The sequence below is a fragment of the Zonotrichia albicollis genome, chromosome 7 (genome assembly GCF_047830755.1).
Source record: "Zonotrichia albicollis isolate bZonAlb1 chromosome 7, bZonAlb1.hap1, whole genome shotgun sequence".
Taxonomy (NCBI): Eukaryota; Metazoa; Chordata; class Aves; order Passeriformes; family Passerellidae; genus Zonotrichia; species Zonotrichia albicollis.
Window position 1 is genome coordinate 27870619 of NC_133825.1, and position 16598 is coordinate 27887216.

A 16598-nucleotide genomic window follows, 5' to 3' on the forward strand; every position below is an offset into this window, starting at 1 on the left:
AATGCAGTGCAGTTGTGCCTGGGCCTGGGACCTCATGTGTACCCAGGCAGGGTGCTGTATGCACACTTCTTCCAAGAGCCATACTTGACCTTGCTATGTCTTCTTCTGTGAGCATTTCATTTTTGTGGAATTGATGTGATCTCTACAAAGCATGTTGTCTTGTGTGCTTTTAATAAATATTTCATAATGAAAATTATTAGCTACATTTCTATAATATAATCTGAATACAATTTCTGTCAGTTCCTGCTGAGTGAAATCTTATAATCAGGAATTTTGATTCATTTTTGTAATACAAAAAGGAAGCACTTGAGCATGGCTTTTTTTTAGCCATACTTGACTGTGTGTACCTAATTTTTTTTTCCGTTTTCCAGGCTAGAGTAAAACCTCATAGGACATTCAGGTTCAATGAGTGTGTCTGTACACCATACAATGCAGACTTTGATGGAGATGAGATGAACCTTCACCTTCCTCAGACAGAAGAAGCAAAAGCAGAAGCACTTGTTTTAATGGGGGTGGGTAGATAAAATGCTCATGTTGGGATTTGTCTGGGGACAGATGGGCTGAGTCCTTCAGTTCTTAACTTGCATGTGAAATCTGAAATACTGTCAAGATTACTGGGTGTGGATATTTTCCAACTTTGAAGCTGCTTGAAAACTGTGCAAAAACCACTTCATAATAAATTAGGACTGATACACCCTGGTGATCAAATGGCCTTAGGTTTAACATTTGGGGAAATTGCAGTGTAGATATCATGAGTATGCTTCTGCCTGACTGTCCTTAGAGATGGCTACCAGGGTGGCTCTGTTACCAGCAGATCCATCATTTGCTTCTGGTGTGACAGCCTGGGAATTGCAGTTAGATGGACGGGCTAGAGATGAGGTGGGATTACTGGGCTTGTACTGGAGAATGCAGCTTCCCAGAGAAGGCAAGAGGGAGTGGGCTCATAGAGCAGGGTCAAAAAGGCAGAAGGGAGGGAAGGTAAATAAGGATCTGATGGTTGCAAGCTTTGATCTGTGGTGTGAGTCAGTAGCTGAGGGTTTACAAATCCATTGCTCCTTTGGCATTACCAAATGCTACTCTCAATTCAGGTGTACCCATACAATTGTTGGCTGCAGCCTGTTGGAGCTCACTGAACTGACTTGTGAGCTTAAGAACACCCCCAAGTGATTCAGGTCTGTGTGGGAATGGGTTCAGGCAAAACTGCTCCATGGGTGGGGATGATGAACTGGAACAGTAGTTTGAGTAAAAAACTACTGATCTTGATTGAGATCATGGGGCTAGAGGTGGCTTTATTGTTACCCATCAGGAGGGATTACACCACTTGCAGTATTCCAGTTGATCCCTATAGTGAATGTAACACATCTTGTCCTTTCCCCTGTTCTCAAAGCTAGCTTGTCTTCCCTTCCCTGTCCTACCAAAACACATCAAGTTGTTTGCCACTTCTGTTTGGAAACAGAATATGCCATTTCCAGTAACTTGTCTCAGACTATTCCTTAGCTGTCAGTAGATGTGCATGGATGGAAGTGAACTGAAACTTCTGACTTCTTTTTTCCATCTTTTTGAAGAAAGCTGTAGTTCAATTTAGAATAAGCTTTGACCATCTCACCATAAAATAAATGTGTTAAATTATAGATTCCATTTTAAATAGCCAATGGAATATCAGTTTCTTCAAATGCATAACATCTTTTTGTGTCATGCAGACTAAAGCAAACTTGGTAACACCTAGAAATGGAGAGCCTCTTATTGCTGCTATTCAAGATTTCCTCACAGGTGTGTATGAGCTGGTTTCAGAGCTGTGTGATCTAACAGTTGTTCCTTCAGAATCACTTCCCTTTTTCACAATTTTTCTATATTAATTAAAAACTTTCTCCTTTCACAAGTCAAAGTAACATTATTAAATAAGGCCGTTGCTTTCCTGGAAGATAATGATGCCCTCGGAGTAGTTTCTGATGTTGTCTACCTTTGTAGTTGCTGTTATTACTACCTTTGACTGTGTTTTTCTGCAAATGAATGTTTGACATCTTTGTGTGCATTCAGTAGACAACGTGAACTGCTTATGATTATGGTAGAGGAGTTGATTTCACTCAATAACTATTAGCTTTAACCTCCAGTATGTACCTTTAATATCTTTAATTCTTTATGAGTAAATGTAAGGAAGAAAGTTTACAAAAATAAATGCTGAGGCCTTGTTTCACTTAGGAAATAGTCTGAGATCAAGAGAGTAAGTTATAGAAATAGACTGTTCCTGATTTGTAGACATTTAGTGTGGAGCAATTCAACAAAATTCTGGAAAGGATTTACAACTAAAGCTGTCTAAACTATTGTTGTTTTGCATAGTAAGTAGCTGATTCATATAAGAATGAAATAATTAACACTGAGTATGGAATGGCTTTTGAATTGAATCTAAATTCAATCTGTCATAATACTTTTTTCATTCCAGGTGCTTACCTTCTTACATTAAAAGATACCTTTTTTGATCGAGCCAAAGCCTGTCAAATTATCGCATCTATCCTGGTTGGCAAGGATGAAAAGGTCAAAGTTCGCCTTCCACCCCCAGCAATTCTGAAGGTGTGTCAAACTAGTGTTTTCATGTTACTAAGGTTTTCTTTATTGTGTGTTCTTGACCCATAGTGATGCTACATGAGTCTTTCAACTTCTAAAGTTTGAAATCAAAGGTACTTTATAAAGAAGAATTATGAATGTTGCGCCCCCTTTCAGAAATGAAATGACAGCAGCATCTTTGAGGTGTTTTGCCTTTTCTAGTTAGAAAGGGGAACATGACAGAGGGAGCAGTAGGGCATGTTTCTCTGAGTGCATGCACGTACCCTGTTGTAAAGGATAACCATTCACACCCAGGAGGTTCAAATCTATGAAAAAGGATGTTTTTCAAAGGAATGCTACTATGCATTTCTACAAGTATGATTCTCTGTAGAGTTGTTCTGTATGTCTGGCAATTTTACAATTAAATTCTTCCTTGCTCTTTTTCTGTAGTCATAGAATAAACTTAGTATTTTTCTTCTCCTTCTGTTTCTCTCAGCCTGTAACACTCTGGACAGGAAAACAGGTTTTCAGCCTCATCCTCAAACCCAGTGATGATTGTCCTGTAAAAGCCAACCTACGAACCAAGGGCAAACAGTATTGTGGCAAAGGGGAGGACCTGTGCTACAATGATTCTTGTGAGTGACACTTCTAAAGCCCTGTTTTGCAAGTTGTCAAAGAAATCTTAGAAATTATTGAGCTTCCTGTAGGCATTGAAGCTGTACTTGACATAAGTGTTCTTGAAATGAAAATAGGATCTTGCAGTTTTTCTCAAGACTTGAAGTCTATTTTCTTAAACTGAAAGAAAAGTTTTGTATGATGCTCAGTTTTTCATGGTGCTAAATACTGTTTGAAGGTGAGAGAGAGGAAAGCAAAGCTTAGCAAGTGGTTGTTCAGAGGGCAAGTGAAATTTAGACTCTTGATGAGGGGTACTAATGCAGGGATTAGAAGTCAAACACTGTAAGGAGATAGAACATGCAGGGAAGATAAATCCCTAGGATATCAAACCATCCCTGTCCTTCCACTTAGGGATGTCAGTGGCAGATGGAATGCAAAAAGCACCATGGTTGAAAAGGCTGTAGAGGAAGACTTTTCTTAGAATTACTTTAATATGCATGTGGTGACTGTTGGAAAGGAACTTGAGCAGGCAGGCTTAGGCTGGGTCCTTGCTGCTCACAAGTGTAAGTTGGGGAACCATTGATTTACAATAATTCTGTCATGCAATGTTGCCTCAAGGAAGAATTTCCCAGTTAGCACTGAAGTCCTCTCTACAGATGACTGACTGGTTTCTGCAGATGAAAGGAACACTCTGTGCTATGAAGTTGGTTGTAAACATGGTGGAACAAATTTTTTAAGGCTCTAAATATTGTAGGAGAGAAGGCCACAAAGCAATCCTGCTCACACTCCTGTGAACAAAAGACATTGACTTTCACAGTCTATTAATTTCATAAAATATGGGAAGAGTCCATTTTCTGAGTTACACAGGAGCACATGATGTTGAAAACTTGCAGGGTTTTTTGTTGGCTGTTTTCAGTTCTCTGAAAAAAACACATTTCTGCAGACAGAGTAAATCTGAAAGTCCTCTGCAATTTCTCAAAAGTCTCAAGAAAACTTGAATCGCATTTTGATTTGATATTATTAGTGATAGAGCAGTGACTTGCGCTTCAAGAAGATGATTCCTAAATTCACATTGAAAATTCTGAGCACAGACAGAGCTTCTATTTAAAAATTCTCTTCATAAGTGATTACTAATGGGTGGTGAGTGTTTTAGACAACTGGTGAATTTTTTGCCTTTTCATTTCTAGATGTCACAATTCAAAACAGTGAGTTAATGAGTGGCAGTATGGACAAAGGAACCCTGGGGTCAGGATCCAAGAACAACATCTTCTACATCTTGCTGAGAGACTGGGGCCAGGTGGAAGCTGCAGATGCCATGTCACGTCTGGCCAGACTTGCTCCAGTCTATCTTTGTAAGTACATTTCCCTGTAAAATAGTACTTCAATACAGAAATGGAGAGCAAGCAAGATTTTTGCTTCAAATGTGACATGCTGTGCTTTTAAAAAAATATGCTTGTTTTGAAGGTGGGAGACAGTGAAACAATTATTATTGTGTTTATGAAGTGCTTGTGATGGTCACATGATGGGAAGCAAAATTGAAAGTTGCCAATAATATTTCCTGGGTTTAATTTGTTTTCTCTATATGAGATTGAACTGTAATTTTTTTTTTCTTTTTAATAATAGCTAATCGTGGCTTTTCAATTGGAATTGGTGATGTAACTCCTGGGCAGGGCCTGCTAAAAGCTAAGTATGAGCTCCTGAATGCTGGCTATAAGAAATGTGATGAGTATATTGAAGCTCTGAACACTGGCAAGCTACAGCAGCAGCCTGGTTGCACTGCAGAAGAGACACTAGAGGTAAAATTCTTAATTAAATTCACTCTCCATTTGGAGTAGAGGCTTCACAAATGCATTCTTGTACATGGTGCATTGAAAGTCTATGGTTGTCTTCTGAAACCTTAAATACAAGCAAATACAGTCCCTAGGCATGTAACTTGAGCTGAGTCTGTACAGGCTTTAGATGTTTGTATGCATCTAAAAAAGCTAGCTTAACACAGAACAACAGAAATCCTCCAGGGTGTATTGGGGTGATACTGGAGAATGAAATTACACAGGTAATTGGAATGAGTTAATTACACTGATCAAGATTTTCGTGGTTATCTTCTGTGCAGCACTGTGTGACTTAGAACTTAGTGCAATGCTCAATTTAGCTGATTTTCTGATGCTGATAAGAGATTGTCATGTTCTTGGATACCCCTGTCTTATCCAAACAAAGATATTTTCTTCAGCAAACTGGAAGTTAGGCAAGCTGAAATTTAAAATTGTTTTACCTGAAGCAACACCTGGGTTTCTTTGTCTTCACTGTGTTTTGCATTCCCTTTTACTATTGAAGGTGTTGCTGGGAGTGATAGAGTTCTGTTTGTGTGTGTTTTAGCAAACTCTGAACCTCTGAAATACTGTATTTCAGGCTTTAATCCTGAAAGAACTGTCTGTTATCAGAGATCATGCTGGCAGTGCCTGTCTCAGAGAACTGGACAAGAGCAACAGTCCCCTGATCATGGCTCTCTGTGGTTCTAAAGGTAGGGACAGCTGAACTTGGCCTGTAGATTGCTCACTCTTTCACTTATGTGAAACTTTCTTCTTCCATCTGTATAGGTTTGTTTTATACTGTCAGTTTGCAAGTTCATGTCATAGCTGTTTCAAGTGGTTCAGTAAGTACAGCTTGGGTATAGTTAGTTAAAATCAAGCAGATGTTCTGGTATTCTTGTCTTGATTTTTAGTGCTAGTTGCAAAATATCTTGTTCTTAAGACTTTAATTAATCAGTTAAAAGTTTTCAGTTGTGTTTCTACTTCAAGTATTTATATCACATAGAAAAATCAACAGTAAATGGTACATTCAGAATGGGAACTAACATTTTGTATAATCATGGAATTATTTGGAAGGGGCTTTAGAGATCATCTGGTTCCAACCCTCTGCCATGGGTTGGACCTTCTATCAGACCAAGATAGGGCGTCTACAGCTTCTCTCAGCAACCTTGTTATAAAGAGTTTATTCCTGATGTCCAATCTAAACCTGCCCTTTGACAGTTTGAAGTCATTCCTCCTGTTCTATCACTACATGCCCTTGTGTCAGGTCCCTCTCTGTCTTTCTTGTAGCCCCTCTTTAGGTACTAGAAGATGCTATAAGGTCTTGAATTCTTGAGGGAGTTTTCATTTGTTTCCTTTAAGAATTTGAAGAAGTCACTTTTGCTTTTTTTGGCTGTCTAATAATTTTTTTATTTTATTTCTAACAACATGTCACTGTGAGGCTTTTTGTGGAAAGCCTCACAGAGGCATGTTGTATTCTAAAGAAATACTAAAATCTAAGACAAAAAGTATGTTAAGTGTATCATTTTTGTGGGGATGATGGGGGGGCATTGTTTGCAAACATATTCAGCAATTAAAACTTCTGAGTTAGTGACTTAATTCTCTGGGACTTTATTTGTTCTAGGAGTCCTGGTAGACTGAACCCTTTATGAAAAATACTGTTTAAGTATGTTTGACAAAATTGTGAAGCAGAATGTGTAGGTTAGGATCATGGGCTGTGTACAACACCATCTGTGCTACAACCCAGGATAATATAAAGGCAGAAGCCAAATAAAGGCATGAATGTCTGACTCAAAGGAAAAAAAAGTGAAAAATTGTTGCCTGTGTCATAGACTTTGCATAAATGCTGAAATTAACAGGATGAGTAACAGAAAAGCTTCTCTAACTCTTGCAGTTCTGTTTTGCTGAGCAGCTGTAAGGCTAAATAATTCACCTTCATGGAAGTGAAGATAGCCTTCACTCACAAATGATGAATTTACTGCTTCCCTGATGAGCTTTCTTTTCCTTGTCTTTTCAGGCTCCTTCATTAATATATCTCAGATGATTGCTTGTGTAGGGCAGCAGGCTATCAGTGGGTCCCGTGTTCCTGATGGGTTTGAGAATAGATCATTGCCTCACTTTGAGAAGCATTCTAAGGTAATTCTGGGGGTTTACAACAGACTGTGAAGGAACATGGAACAAGTTTGCTTAAGCCATTTTGAGGAGAATGCATGATGAAATGTGTTGTCATGATATGCTGAAGGAAAAGGCTCATATATGATGAATGTAAAATGTTTTGTGTGATTTGGGAGTTAACAGCAGTGCTCTGAATTGCTGTAGGATGTCTAGTTAGCTTTATTGCTTTCAACTAAGCCTTGCTTTGACCTTTCTAATTTAGTAAAGTTCAAGTGAAGTGATTACACAATTTTGGTTTTCTTGAGAGTCCTAAAAATAATTACTTTAAAGTTTCTCACTGGTGTTACATTTGACTGCACGAATACTTTCCAGGAAAACTGCTGAATGTGTGTTTTATAAACAGGTGAGAGCTTGCCAGTCCAGTCATTCTGTTTTTTCTTTTTCCATGAGGATAGGTACCATGGGTTACTCTGTGTTTCATGTTTTGGTCCTACATGAAGCAAGTGACTCTCGTGCACTTGTTAATATAATCCAGTGAGATGAATTTCTTTCAAGTGCTGTTTGAAATCTGATGAACACTAGTGAAGGTTCTGGGTATGAACCCATAGTCTAGTTTGTGTGCTAGCTAAGTGTCAGACGGTAGCTATGACACATATGTGACTAAATGTCCAAATTGCAACTTCTGAATTCTGTAACATACTGAATAAGTAGAAAAGGAAACAATACTTAATGGTTTAGATGGGAAAATAAAATGTAGCTCCAGCTTTTTCTCTGATTTAGAAAGCATTACCTGTTGTCAAATAACAAAAAGTGATTTTTGACTTGAAGGGATGCCTGTGTAAATTTCGTTGGCAGGAGTTTTCCTCAGGGGTGAGGGCAAACCATTCCAAAAAATTCAATATATTCCTGTCTCCAGTTGCATTTTTCCTAGCTTCCTAAGTCTTCAGCAAATGTCTTTGCACTACTATAGCAAAGTGATTGCAGTTTCAATTTTTGCAAGCTTAATGGAAGTGTTGGTGTGGTGTTGGGAAGGAATAGCTGGACATGTGACAAGGAGGAAGGAGCAACTCTGGTAAACTAGTTTGGAAGAACTAGGCAAGGATTTCTGAAATCTTTATTCAGATCTAAAATATGAGTATGGAACTTGAGAGCTAAGCAGAGCTGAGGTCCTTGTCCTGTGTTGGGGGATTATTGGCAAACTTGCAGAAAGCATTTCAGTGGCATGTACCATGTCTTTCTGTAACATACAGAATATACATTGCATTTTAACTGTGTTTTTCTCACTCTTCCCTGCAGCTCCCTGCAGCAAAAGGCTTTGTTGCCAACAGCTTCTATTCTGGCTTGACTCCCACAGAATTCTTTTTCCACACAATGGCTGGTCGAGAAGGTCTGGTTGATACAGCTGTAAAAACAGCTGAAACTGGGTATATGCAGGTAACAGTCAGCAGAGTGAGGGTTTTATTAGTCTGCAAAGATGTGGATATTTCTCATGTGCCTGTTGAGGTGACTGATCAGGGAGAAGTGCAAATGTTGTGTGTGTTCAGTGTAAACAGAGTAATTTATACTGTGAAATACATGGCTTGGTCTTCTCTAGGAGGTGTGGAGTTTGTAAATGAGACCTCAGCTAGTGGTACAATAACATGCTTGTATTAAGCTGTTTCCTCCTGAATATGGGTAAAAGTCCTTGTTCTGTGCAATTGTTGAGGACTACTTTCTGTGAAGTGTGTTCCTGAACCTGATGTGAGTGATGACAGAAATGCAGCTCAAGCTCCCTTTCACTGACTGCTGTCTAGTTAAGAGGGACCTTGGCCATATAGGCTTAGACTGGTTCTGTAAGATTTTAGTGTCTTTGGCTGTAAATAAATGTCCTTCCAACAAAGCTTCTTGCTTTTATGTGCAATCTTAAGATTTGTGTTCCAACATTTAAGTAGTATGTGAATTATAGTCCTCTTCCCAATGTAACACAGCAGAGAAGCCAAGATAAATTGGGGCTGGGAATGCATTCTGAGATACACAATTAACTGTACAAAGACAGGAAAAAAACCACCTTTTGGGGTTGGTGACTAATGAGACCATTTGTCTCCAAAACTAATGGAATAATCTTGGCATGTGTGCGAGTATTTGTATATATATATAAAAATATTATAAGCCATCTGCATAGTACTTTTCCTCTTCAACTTTCTTCCTATATCAATGAATTGTACACTTGGACTTGAAATGTAAAAAAAAAAAATCCTGACATTTTATCCTACCTTTTTTCTCACCAGTGAGAACAAAAGTACCAATTCGTAGTCTAGTTTAGGTGATCTAATGTGCTTTCATGGAACAACGAAGTTGATCTTTCAAGTAGAAATGTTTTCACCTAAAATGTTTGATAGCACGCTTTCTTTTGGGGAATGCCAAGGAATATGATAGTTAAGGGATTTCCCAATGTAAGGAGTTAATGTAGGAGAAGCAGATAACCCAGATAGAAAAATGGCTTTAGCATGTGACCTCTTTATTTTTTCTCAGTGAAAACAATCATTGAGTGGCTCTGCTTTCATATACAAAAACTATTGTATCCCTTGAAAAATAAATCTGCTTGGAAGAATATGAGTGTCATGTCAAGAAAACCCACCCAAGTAAATCCCTCAAACTACAATAGGTTTTGGCAGCTTAGCCTTAAGTCATTAGCTTTTCTATACAATGTAATTCTAAATGTGGAGTATTGTGTTGTTGCATGAAATTTTATTGACTTGAATGTTCTGTGGAATGTACAGAAAGGCCTGAGCGGTAATACATGATTAAGTAGGTTTTCATGCCTGCTCATCACTGTGTCAGATTTATTTCCCAAGTCTGTTTCTGTGCTTCTTGTATTGCAAATCAACAGCTATTTTTAAAAAGATCCATTTTACTTTCCTTGTACTTTTTTTTTCTCTTCAGAGACGTCTGGTAAAATCCCTTGAAGATCTTTGCTCACAATATGATTTAACAGTCAGAAGTTCTACTGGTGACATTATACAGTTTATTTATGGAGGGGATGGCTTGGATCCTGCAGCTATGGAAGGGAAGGATGAACCACTGGAATTCAAGAGAGTTCTAGACAATATCAGGGTAAGGATTGCTGAAATCCTTATTCAAAGTGTGGAAATACTGTTAAGCATGGAGAAGAAAGTAGTAAATAATAGGGAAAGTTGTTTCACTGGAAATATTTACTTTCAAACTGCCTTTTTTGAATGGTCCTGGTCTGTCTTTCAGGACATGTATCCTAAGAGTAATGGATTTTTTTTCCAGTGGAACAGCGATTTGTGTACAGAGATGAAATCGTGTGTAAGCCATGACAAGTAAAATTTCTTTCTGTGCTTGAACATAGTTTTGTGGTCTGTTATCCAGCTCAGTAGGTAATTACTACAGGCTTATGTGGGCACTAGTTTGGTACATTGCACAGATTAATTCTCTATGAAATCAAGATATGGATGTTCCTTGAGTTGAACTGGCAGGCGGTTGTTCAATAATGCTGTCACATTTGAAGACTTGTGTTGTTCAGTTTTGGTTTTGTGGTTGGTTGGTGTGTCGTGACCAACTTTCCCCCAGGAAAACACCTTTTGTTGACGTAACTATTTAGATTTCTGGAATAGGGATGTAAAAAATGGGTAGAACTAGAAATGTCTGGGTGTATACCTTCAGATTTGCAGAAATAAGGAGGAGTGGATGTGGTCCGTTTTCCACAGTAGTCTGATATATAGTGTAGAAAACCAAAACCAACCAAAAAAAAAAATTAAACAAACTACAAAAAGACACAACCAGAAATAAAGAATGCTGTTATTCAGTTCTACCTGTGTTCTGTATCTTTGCAATGGAGGTTTTGTGCATGTGCTGTCTGTGGATAACTCATGTTTTTTCCTGTGAAGGCTGTCTATCCTTGCCGAAGTGAGCCAGCCCTTAGCAGAAATGAATTGGTGTTAACATCTGAGTCCATCATGAAGAAGAATGAATTTCTTTGCTGCCAAGACAGTTTTCTGCAGGTAATTATCTCACTTCCTTATCACACTGTGATTAACTTTTCTTTAGGATTTAAGGACAGGACTTTAGCCTCTCTGGAGTCTACTTACATGGCTTTTAAGGGTGAGTGAAGGTTCACGTGGCTGCTTATACTTTGAATTCAAAAATTTAATCTGTTTGAAAGAGCACTGGGCAATTTTAATATTCATGAGAGCAGCCACTCTCAAGACTTCCTTGAGAATCACTGATCAAAGCTGTGGAATTAACCTGCCTGTAGAATTAACCTTACATCTATATAAAGCTGTTACCTTGATCAACCTTCTGATTACTGGCAGTGATGAGAAAAAATTCATTTCATGACCTGTATTTGAAGAGTTTCTTTTAATAGATCAGTGTTTCAGAGCACAAGGTAAACCTGAATTGCACTTCCATTGATAGAGTCAAATTATATCTGTATTTGAAATATGCTGTAAATCTTAACTGCAAGTCTGAAGGAAAAGAAATCAAATAATTCAATATTAGAGTTTGTGGATAAAGCTGGTTTTTAAGTATACGTATGTTAAATAATATAATGAAAGTTTAAATAATTGTTATTAATTTCAGAAGCACAGATATGGCTACATCACCTTAGTGATAATTAGCCTAAGATTTTTTAAGTTTTAGATAGTTACGTTTTCTTCTTTCCTTTTTTGTTGTTCATCCTTGAAGACATTAACTGAGACAGGTTATGAAAAATATAATGAGGTAATCGTAGCATGTGTGTGCCCTGTGTGAGCATTAATGTTAGTGCTTTTTAGCTAGAGATGTGTGTATAGTGCTCAAGTAATTGATTAGCATATATACTTTACTGCTTGCTAAATTATGACATAGGTGTTCATCACAATTATTTAACTTTCGTGAATACTGTGACATGTTAATTAATACCCATTGCTAAATTCAAGGGTTTTGAGGAAGCTTTCTTTCAGTACTTGACACTTTTTCCTGGAAGTCATTCATTTACTCTCTAGGAATATGAGCATGTTTTTCTGGTGTTTTCCTTTCCCTTCCTCCACTTTTTCATTCCAGAACAGAGATGCTTCTTAGTGCTGTTATTTTAGCCAGAGGTTCCTGTAATGGGCTTATCCACTCCAGTCCAGAACACTGTGTGTCTAAAACAAGTAATTTTTCTGTGCTTTTTTTGAGATGATGGAATAAAAGTGCTGTGAATGTGATGCAGACACACGAAAAGCTCAGCACACAGCCAGCCAGTGCTGCCCTATGCAGAGTTGGCCTACTGGGTGTGCCTCAAGTGGAGCAGATTTTGCTGAATCTCGTGGCATTTTCTGTGCCACTGTGCATTCCAGTGGCTTCCTCACTGTACGGATTGCCATGCAAGCAGTGCTGCTGGTGTGTGAGTGTGTGAGCCCACTCACCTGGCTGCTGGACACCTGATGCAAACCCTGGACTGCCCTTTGGCCTGGACAGCAAGGAGGAGCTGGCAAGGCCTGTGTTGAGCCACATTTTGCTGAGCCTGTTTGGTGCCTCTTTGCTAATCTGGTCCAGACTAAAACTTCATGGATTTAGAAGTTGTGAAAAAAAAAACAGGGTTTTTTGAGTCCACTCTGGAAGTTACATAGCTGTGCTCACAGAGTACAGTGTTGCACTAAAGATAATAAATCCAGAGAGAGACAGAGCTCAGCAAAGAGTGAGCTACATTTTCATTCCATTTGTAGCAAAAATTAATCCATAGTTTGGATAAACTGCCAACATATACTTGAAAGCTGAGAAGAATAAGTAATTTCCTCTTTTAGGTCTTCTCCATGAATAAAAATATGACAATAAAAAATAAATTTTCAGAGATTGATCTTCTACCTTTTTTGACTCTGGTCTATGGAAAGAACATATAATTTGATTACCTTATTCAGAATTATATGTAATAACTGATTTATTGTGTTGGACTTTTTAAAGTGCTTTGGAACTTGGGCACTGTCAAAGAGGAACAGTCTTCTGCAAGTCCTGCAACATGGCTTTTTTTATGCATGTGTAATGCAAAGATTAGCCTCTCTAATTCCGTATTATTGCCTAAACATTTACTTTAGGAAAAAAATGACATAATTTTTTTGCAAATATGCTGGGGTTAAAAGTCTTTAAAATGTTCAAGTATATTTGTGAATAATGCACAGCAGAAAAAAGGGGCAAAAATGTAAGAACACATCCTGTCATCCAAGTGGGGAAGCAACTTTGGAGTGTCCATTCCAGCAGGACTTCTGTTGCCTGTTCTTCCTTGTGAACTTGGTTCTGGTACTCACAAAAAAAAATGTACTTTCTGGAAATAGCTTGAATGTCAGTAAGAATGTTATTTTTGAGAGAGAATTCTGTTAGAATGTAATAGAAGTGTTTTCATAATGTTTCTGTGAACTCAGCTGTGGAAAAAACAAATGGCAGTCCCTCAGATACTTACTCATTTTTGCAAGTATTTGCCAGTGCTTAGATGACTGTGCTGGTTGCAAGGGGTCCAGTACCTAGTGCAGAAGAGGCAATGCTGTGTGACCATCGCTCTGTTTGTTAGGTAGGACTGATGGGATAGAAAAGGGTTAAAAGGACTCTAAAAAATCCAAGTATTTGTTTCTCTATAGAGGCTTTCCTAAAATCTTGGTTGAAATAGATGGGAAGGATTTCCTCTTGCTTTTTGTTTATTTTTTGGTTTTGATAACCTTGTGTTATGGTCATGACTTGCACCAAGTCCATGTTTGTGGAAGAGTTTAATCACGGATCTCATATTTCATGACTTCTAGTGTACATGTATATGTCCAATGTGTAATGACCAAATAATCTTTTATAGAATACATGTTGGATATTATTCTAACAGTATTGTTTCAGTTTATGTTCCAGTAAAGACTATTAGAACTTCTTTTGGCTAAGCCTGGTAAGAGAGTGAAAGGTCTATGTAGTATGACCTGTTAAATGCAATTATCTTCAAGACCTCTCCACAGCTTGGAGGAGTTATTTGAATCATATTAGGTAATCATATTATATACATGTGTATATAACAGTTCTGAGGTTTGAGGTTTCTTCTATCAAAGAAAGTGCACCTCAAATCTGATATATGTCCAGCAGATATACTTCATATGCTTCTTCTCTTGCCACAGTCTTTCCATTTTGACTATTTTTGAATAGTGAGGGTTGAGTGAGAATGTGTTTGTGTCAGTAGTGCCAAAAAATAATAATTTTGAGTTGGTGTTTGAGATTTTAAATCACTTCCAGTAAGTGGGGGGTAGGAAGGGTCAGCCCAAGTCAGCTATCTTCACCTGTCAGTGTGTGCTCAGGCAGGATGCTTTTGTTCAGCATGGACCACAGTCTTCATGTGCTGCTGCTGATTTGTGGCTACACCCAAGTGGATCTGGATTGCTAAACTCTAATGTATGTGTTTGTCTGAATTTTGATCTTCTCTTCATACTGTGCATTATAAACTTATTGTAAATATTTGGAGCTTAAAGTAAATAACTCAGTGTTCAAGACTTCAATATGGATACCACATCTTTGCTTACTGTGGTTTTACTATGATTTCAGGAAATTAAAAAATTCATCAAAGGTGTTTCTGAGAAGATAAAAAAAACTAGGGACAAGTATGGAATTAATGACAATGGCACAACAGAGGTAAATAATTTCACTGGGGTAATGATGTCATTCTTTTCCATCTCCATAAGTTGTTGCTTTTCCAACTATTCCATTCTCTTTTCAGCCAAGAGTTTTATATCAGTTGGATAGGATTACTCCAACACAACTAGAGAAGTTTTTAGAGACTTGTAGAGACAAATACATGAGGTGAGTGTTTACCCTGCTGTGTTCTCAGTGCTGCTGGTTTGTTGGTAACATCTGGGTGTATTTTGCTGTTTTTACTGTATGAATGTTGGTTCTGTTGTGAATGCAGTACAAAGAATTAGAAACAATTGACTCCAATGACATAAACATTGCAAGACAAAGGTGTAGGATGCCAAAAAAAAAGCATCACTGTCTATGAGTGGGCTTGTTGAGGCAGTGTCTTGCACAGGAGTTCTAGAGATCTAACAGGTGGGACTTGTACATTTGTCTTGAGTCAAAATCAGATCTTTGATTAACCAACTTTGGTGTCCTTTTACATTGTAAAAAATGCTTTATGTTTCATTTTATGTTTCTTGAGCATGCAAAGCTACCTGCTTGTGTTTAAGCAGCACCTTCCTTCTGAAGTAATAGTAATCATACCAACAAGCAGTTTTAGCATTTAGCTACTCATTACTTATACCCACAGACTGTGTTTTGACAGCAGATTCTGGTAAAAACCAAAAGTGATAGGATTCAGAGTAAGGGAGGATATTGTTTAAACACTTCACATTCTTACACCCACTGCCAGACATGTTTCTTTCCTCCCCCTCTTGCAGGAGGTTTTTGAAAACCTTCAATGAGTCCATGCACAACCTAGTCTAAATAGATGAGTTTCAAATTCAAATAAATCTTGATAGCTATTCTTGATCTACACAGTTTGAGGAGTTATATCACTCTTTATTCTTAAAATGTTCTTTGATCTCTTATGGACTCATTTGATCCTTTTGTTTGTTATTCTTGGCTTGTACCAAGATAATGCTGGTGTTGATGTTCTAATCTCTTTATCCATTGAGATTAATTTCATTTCCTTAGACTTTTGGATTTGGTGATCTCTCCTTTGTGGCCTACCTGCATCAATTGTTTCCTAATGTTTTATTCTTGTAGAAAATTCATGTATATATTAAGTTCTTAACTATTTTAAAGCAATTACCAGTTTTTTGCTTTCCCTTATTAGGAGTACTTGTTTACATTTGTCTTAAGTGTTTTTATATGTGAATTATCACTTTTACTATAATAAGTAAATGTTAGCATATGGTATTTGCCTGAAGGGAGAATGCTGGATCTAGTGCTTGATGCTTAGGAGGAAGAAGACAAGCATTTTGTAATCTGTGATGGAAGTTATACTGAATCTGTGGAGTGCTTATATGACAGGGCATCTTCTTGCTTTGTATGAGATCAGTCTTAAAGTATTGGTGGCCTTTTAACTGCTCTTGTTTTTTTTTACTAAACTGTGTTAGCAAACTTCTCATATATCTACCTGAATAGTTTCTGTTGTTGTTTGCTTAGGATCTTATAACTTATTCCGTTCCCTATCCTTTCTATATTGTTTTTAATCAGGGCACAGATGGAGCCTGGTTCTGCAGTAGGAGCTCTTTGTGCACAGAGCATTGGTGAGCCTGGCACACAGATGACTCTGAAGACTTTCCATTTTGCTGGTGTTGCTTCAATGAACATTACTTTGGGTGTGCCAAGAATCAAAGAAATTATTAATGCTTCAAAGGCTATTAGGTACAAATATTGTCTTGATCTGTTGGGGCTGTTTTTTCCCCTTTGCCCAAGTGAAACCTACTGGGCAAATTTGCAATACATGATAGCATTTTCCTGTCCTGAGCAATATACTAGACACCATTCAATGCAGATACCTAAACAAAAATCTGATGTCTGCCCAACTGTAATATTTAAGCCCACAGAGAAAAATCA

The 16598-nt window shown here is 37.8% G+C and overlaps 1 protein-coding gene across 1 annotated transcript in view; it reads left to right on the forward strand.

The window, feature by feature from the left end:
• Positions 1–16598, forward strand: part of POLR3A (RNA polymerase III subunit A) — a 33122-nt gene that overhangs the window by 8465 nt on the left and 8059 nt on the right. The window contains exons 11-24 of the mRNA XM_074544747.1: positions 372–512; positions 1701–1770; positions 2441–2568; positions 3038–3176; positions 4344–4508; positions 4780–4952; positions 5563–5674; positions 6979–7097; positions 8373–8510; positions 9999–10169; positions 10967–11080; positions 14607–14693; positions 14779–14861; positions 16236–16406. Coding sequence (XP_074400848.1) covers positions 372–512; positions 1701–1770; positions 2441–2568; positions 3038–3176; positions 4344–4508; positions 4780–4952; positions 5563–5674; positions 6979–7097; positions 8373–8510; positions 9999–10169; positions 10967–11080; positions 14607–14693; positions 14779–14861; positions 16236–16406 — 1811 coding nt within the window. The remainder of the gene's footprint in view (positions 1–371; positions 513–1700; positions 1771–2440; positions 2569–3037; positions 3177–4343; positions 4509–4779; positions 4953–5562; positions 5675–6978; positions 7098–8372; positions 8511–9998; positions 10170–10966; positions 11081–14606; positions 14694–14778; positions 14862–16235; positions 16407–16598) is intronic.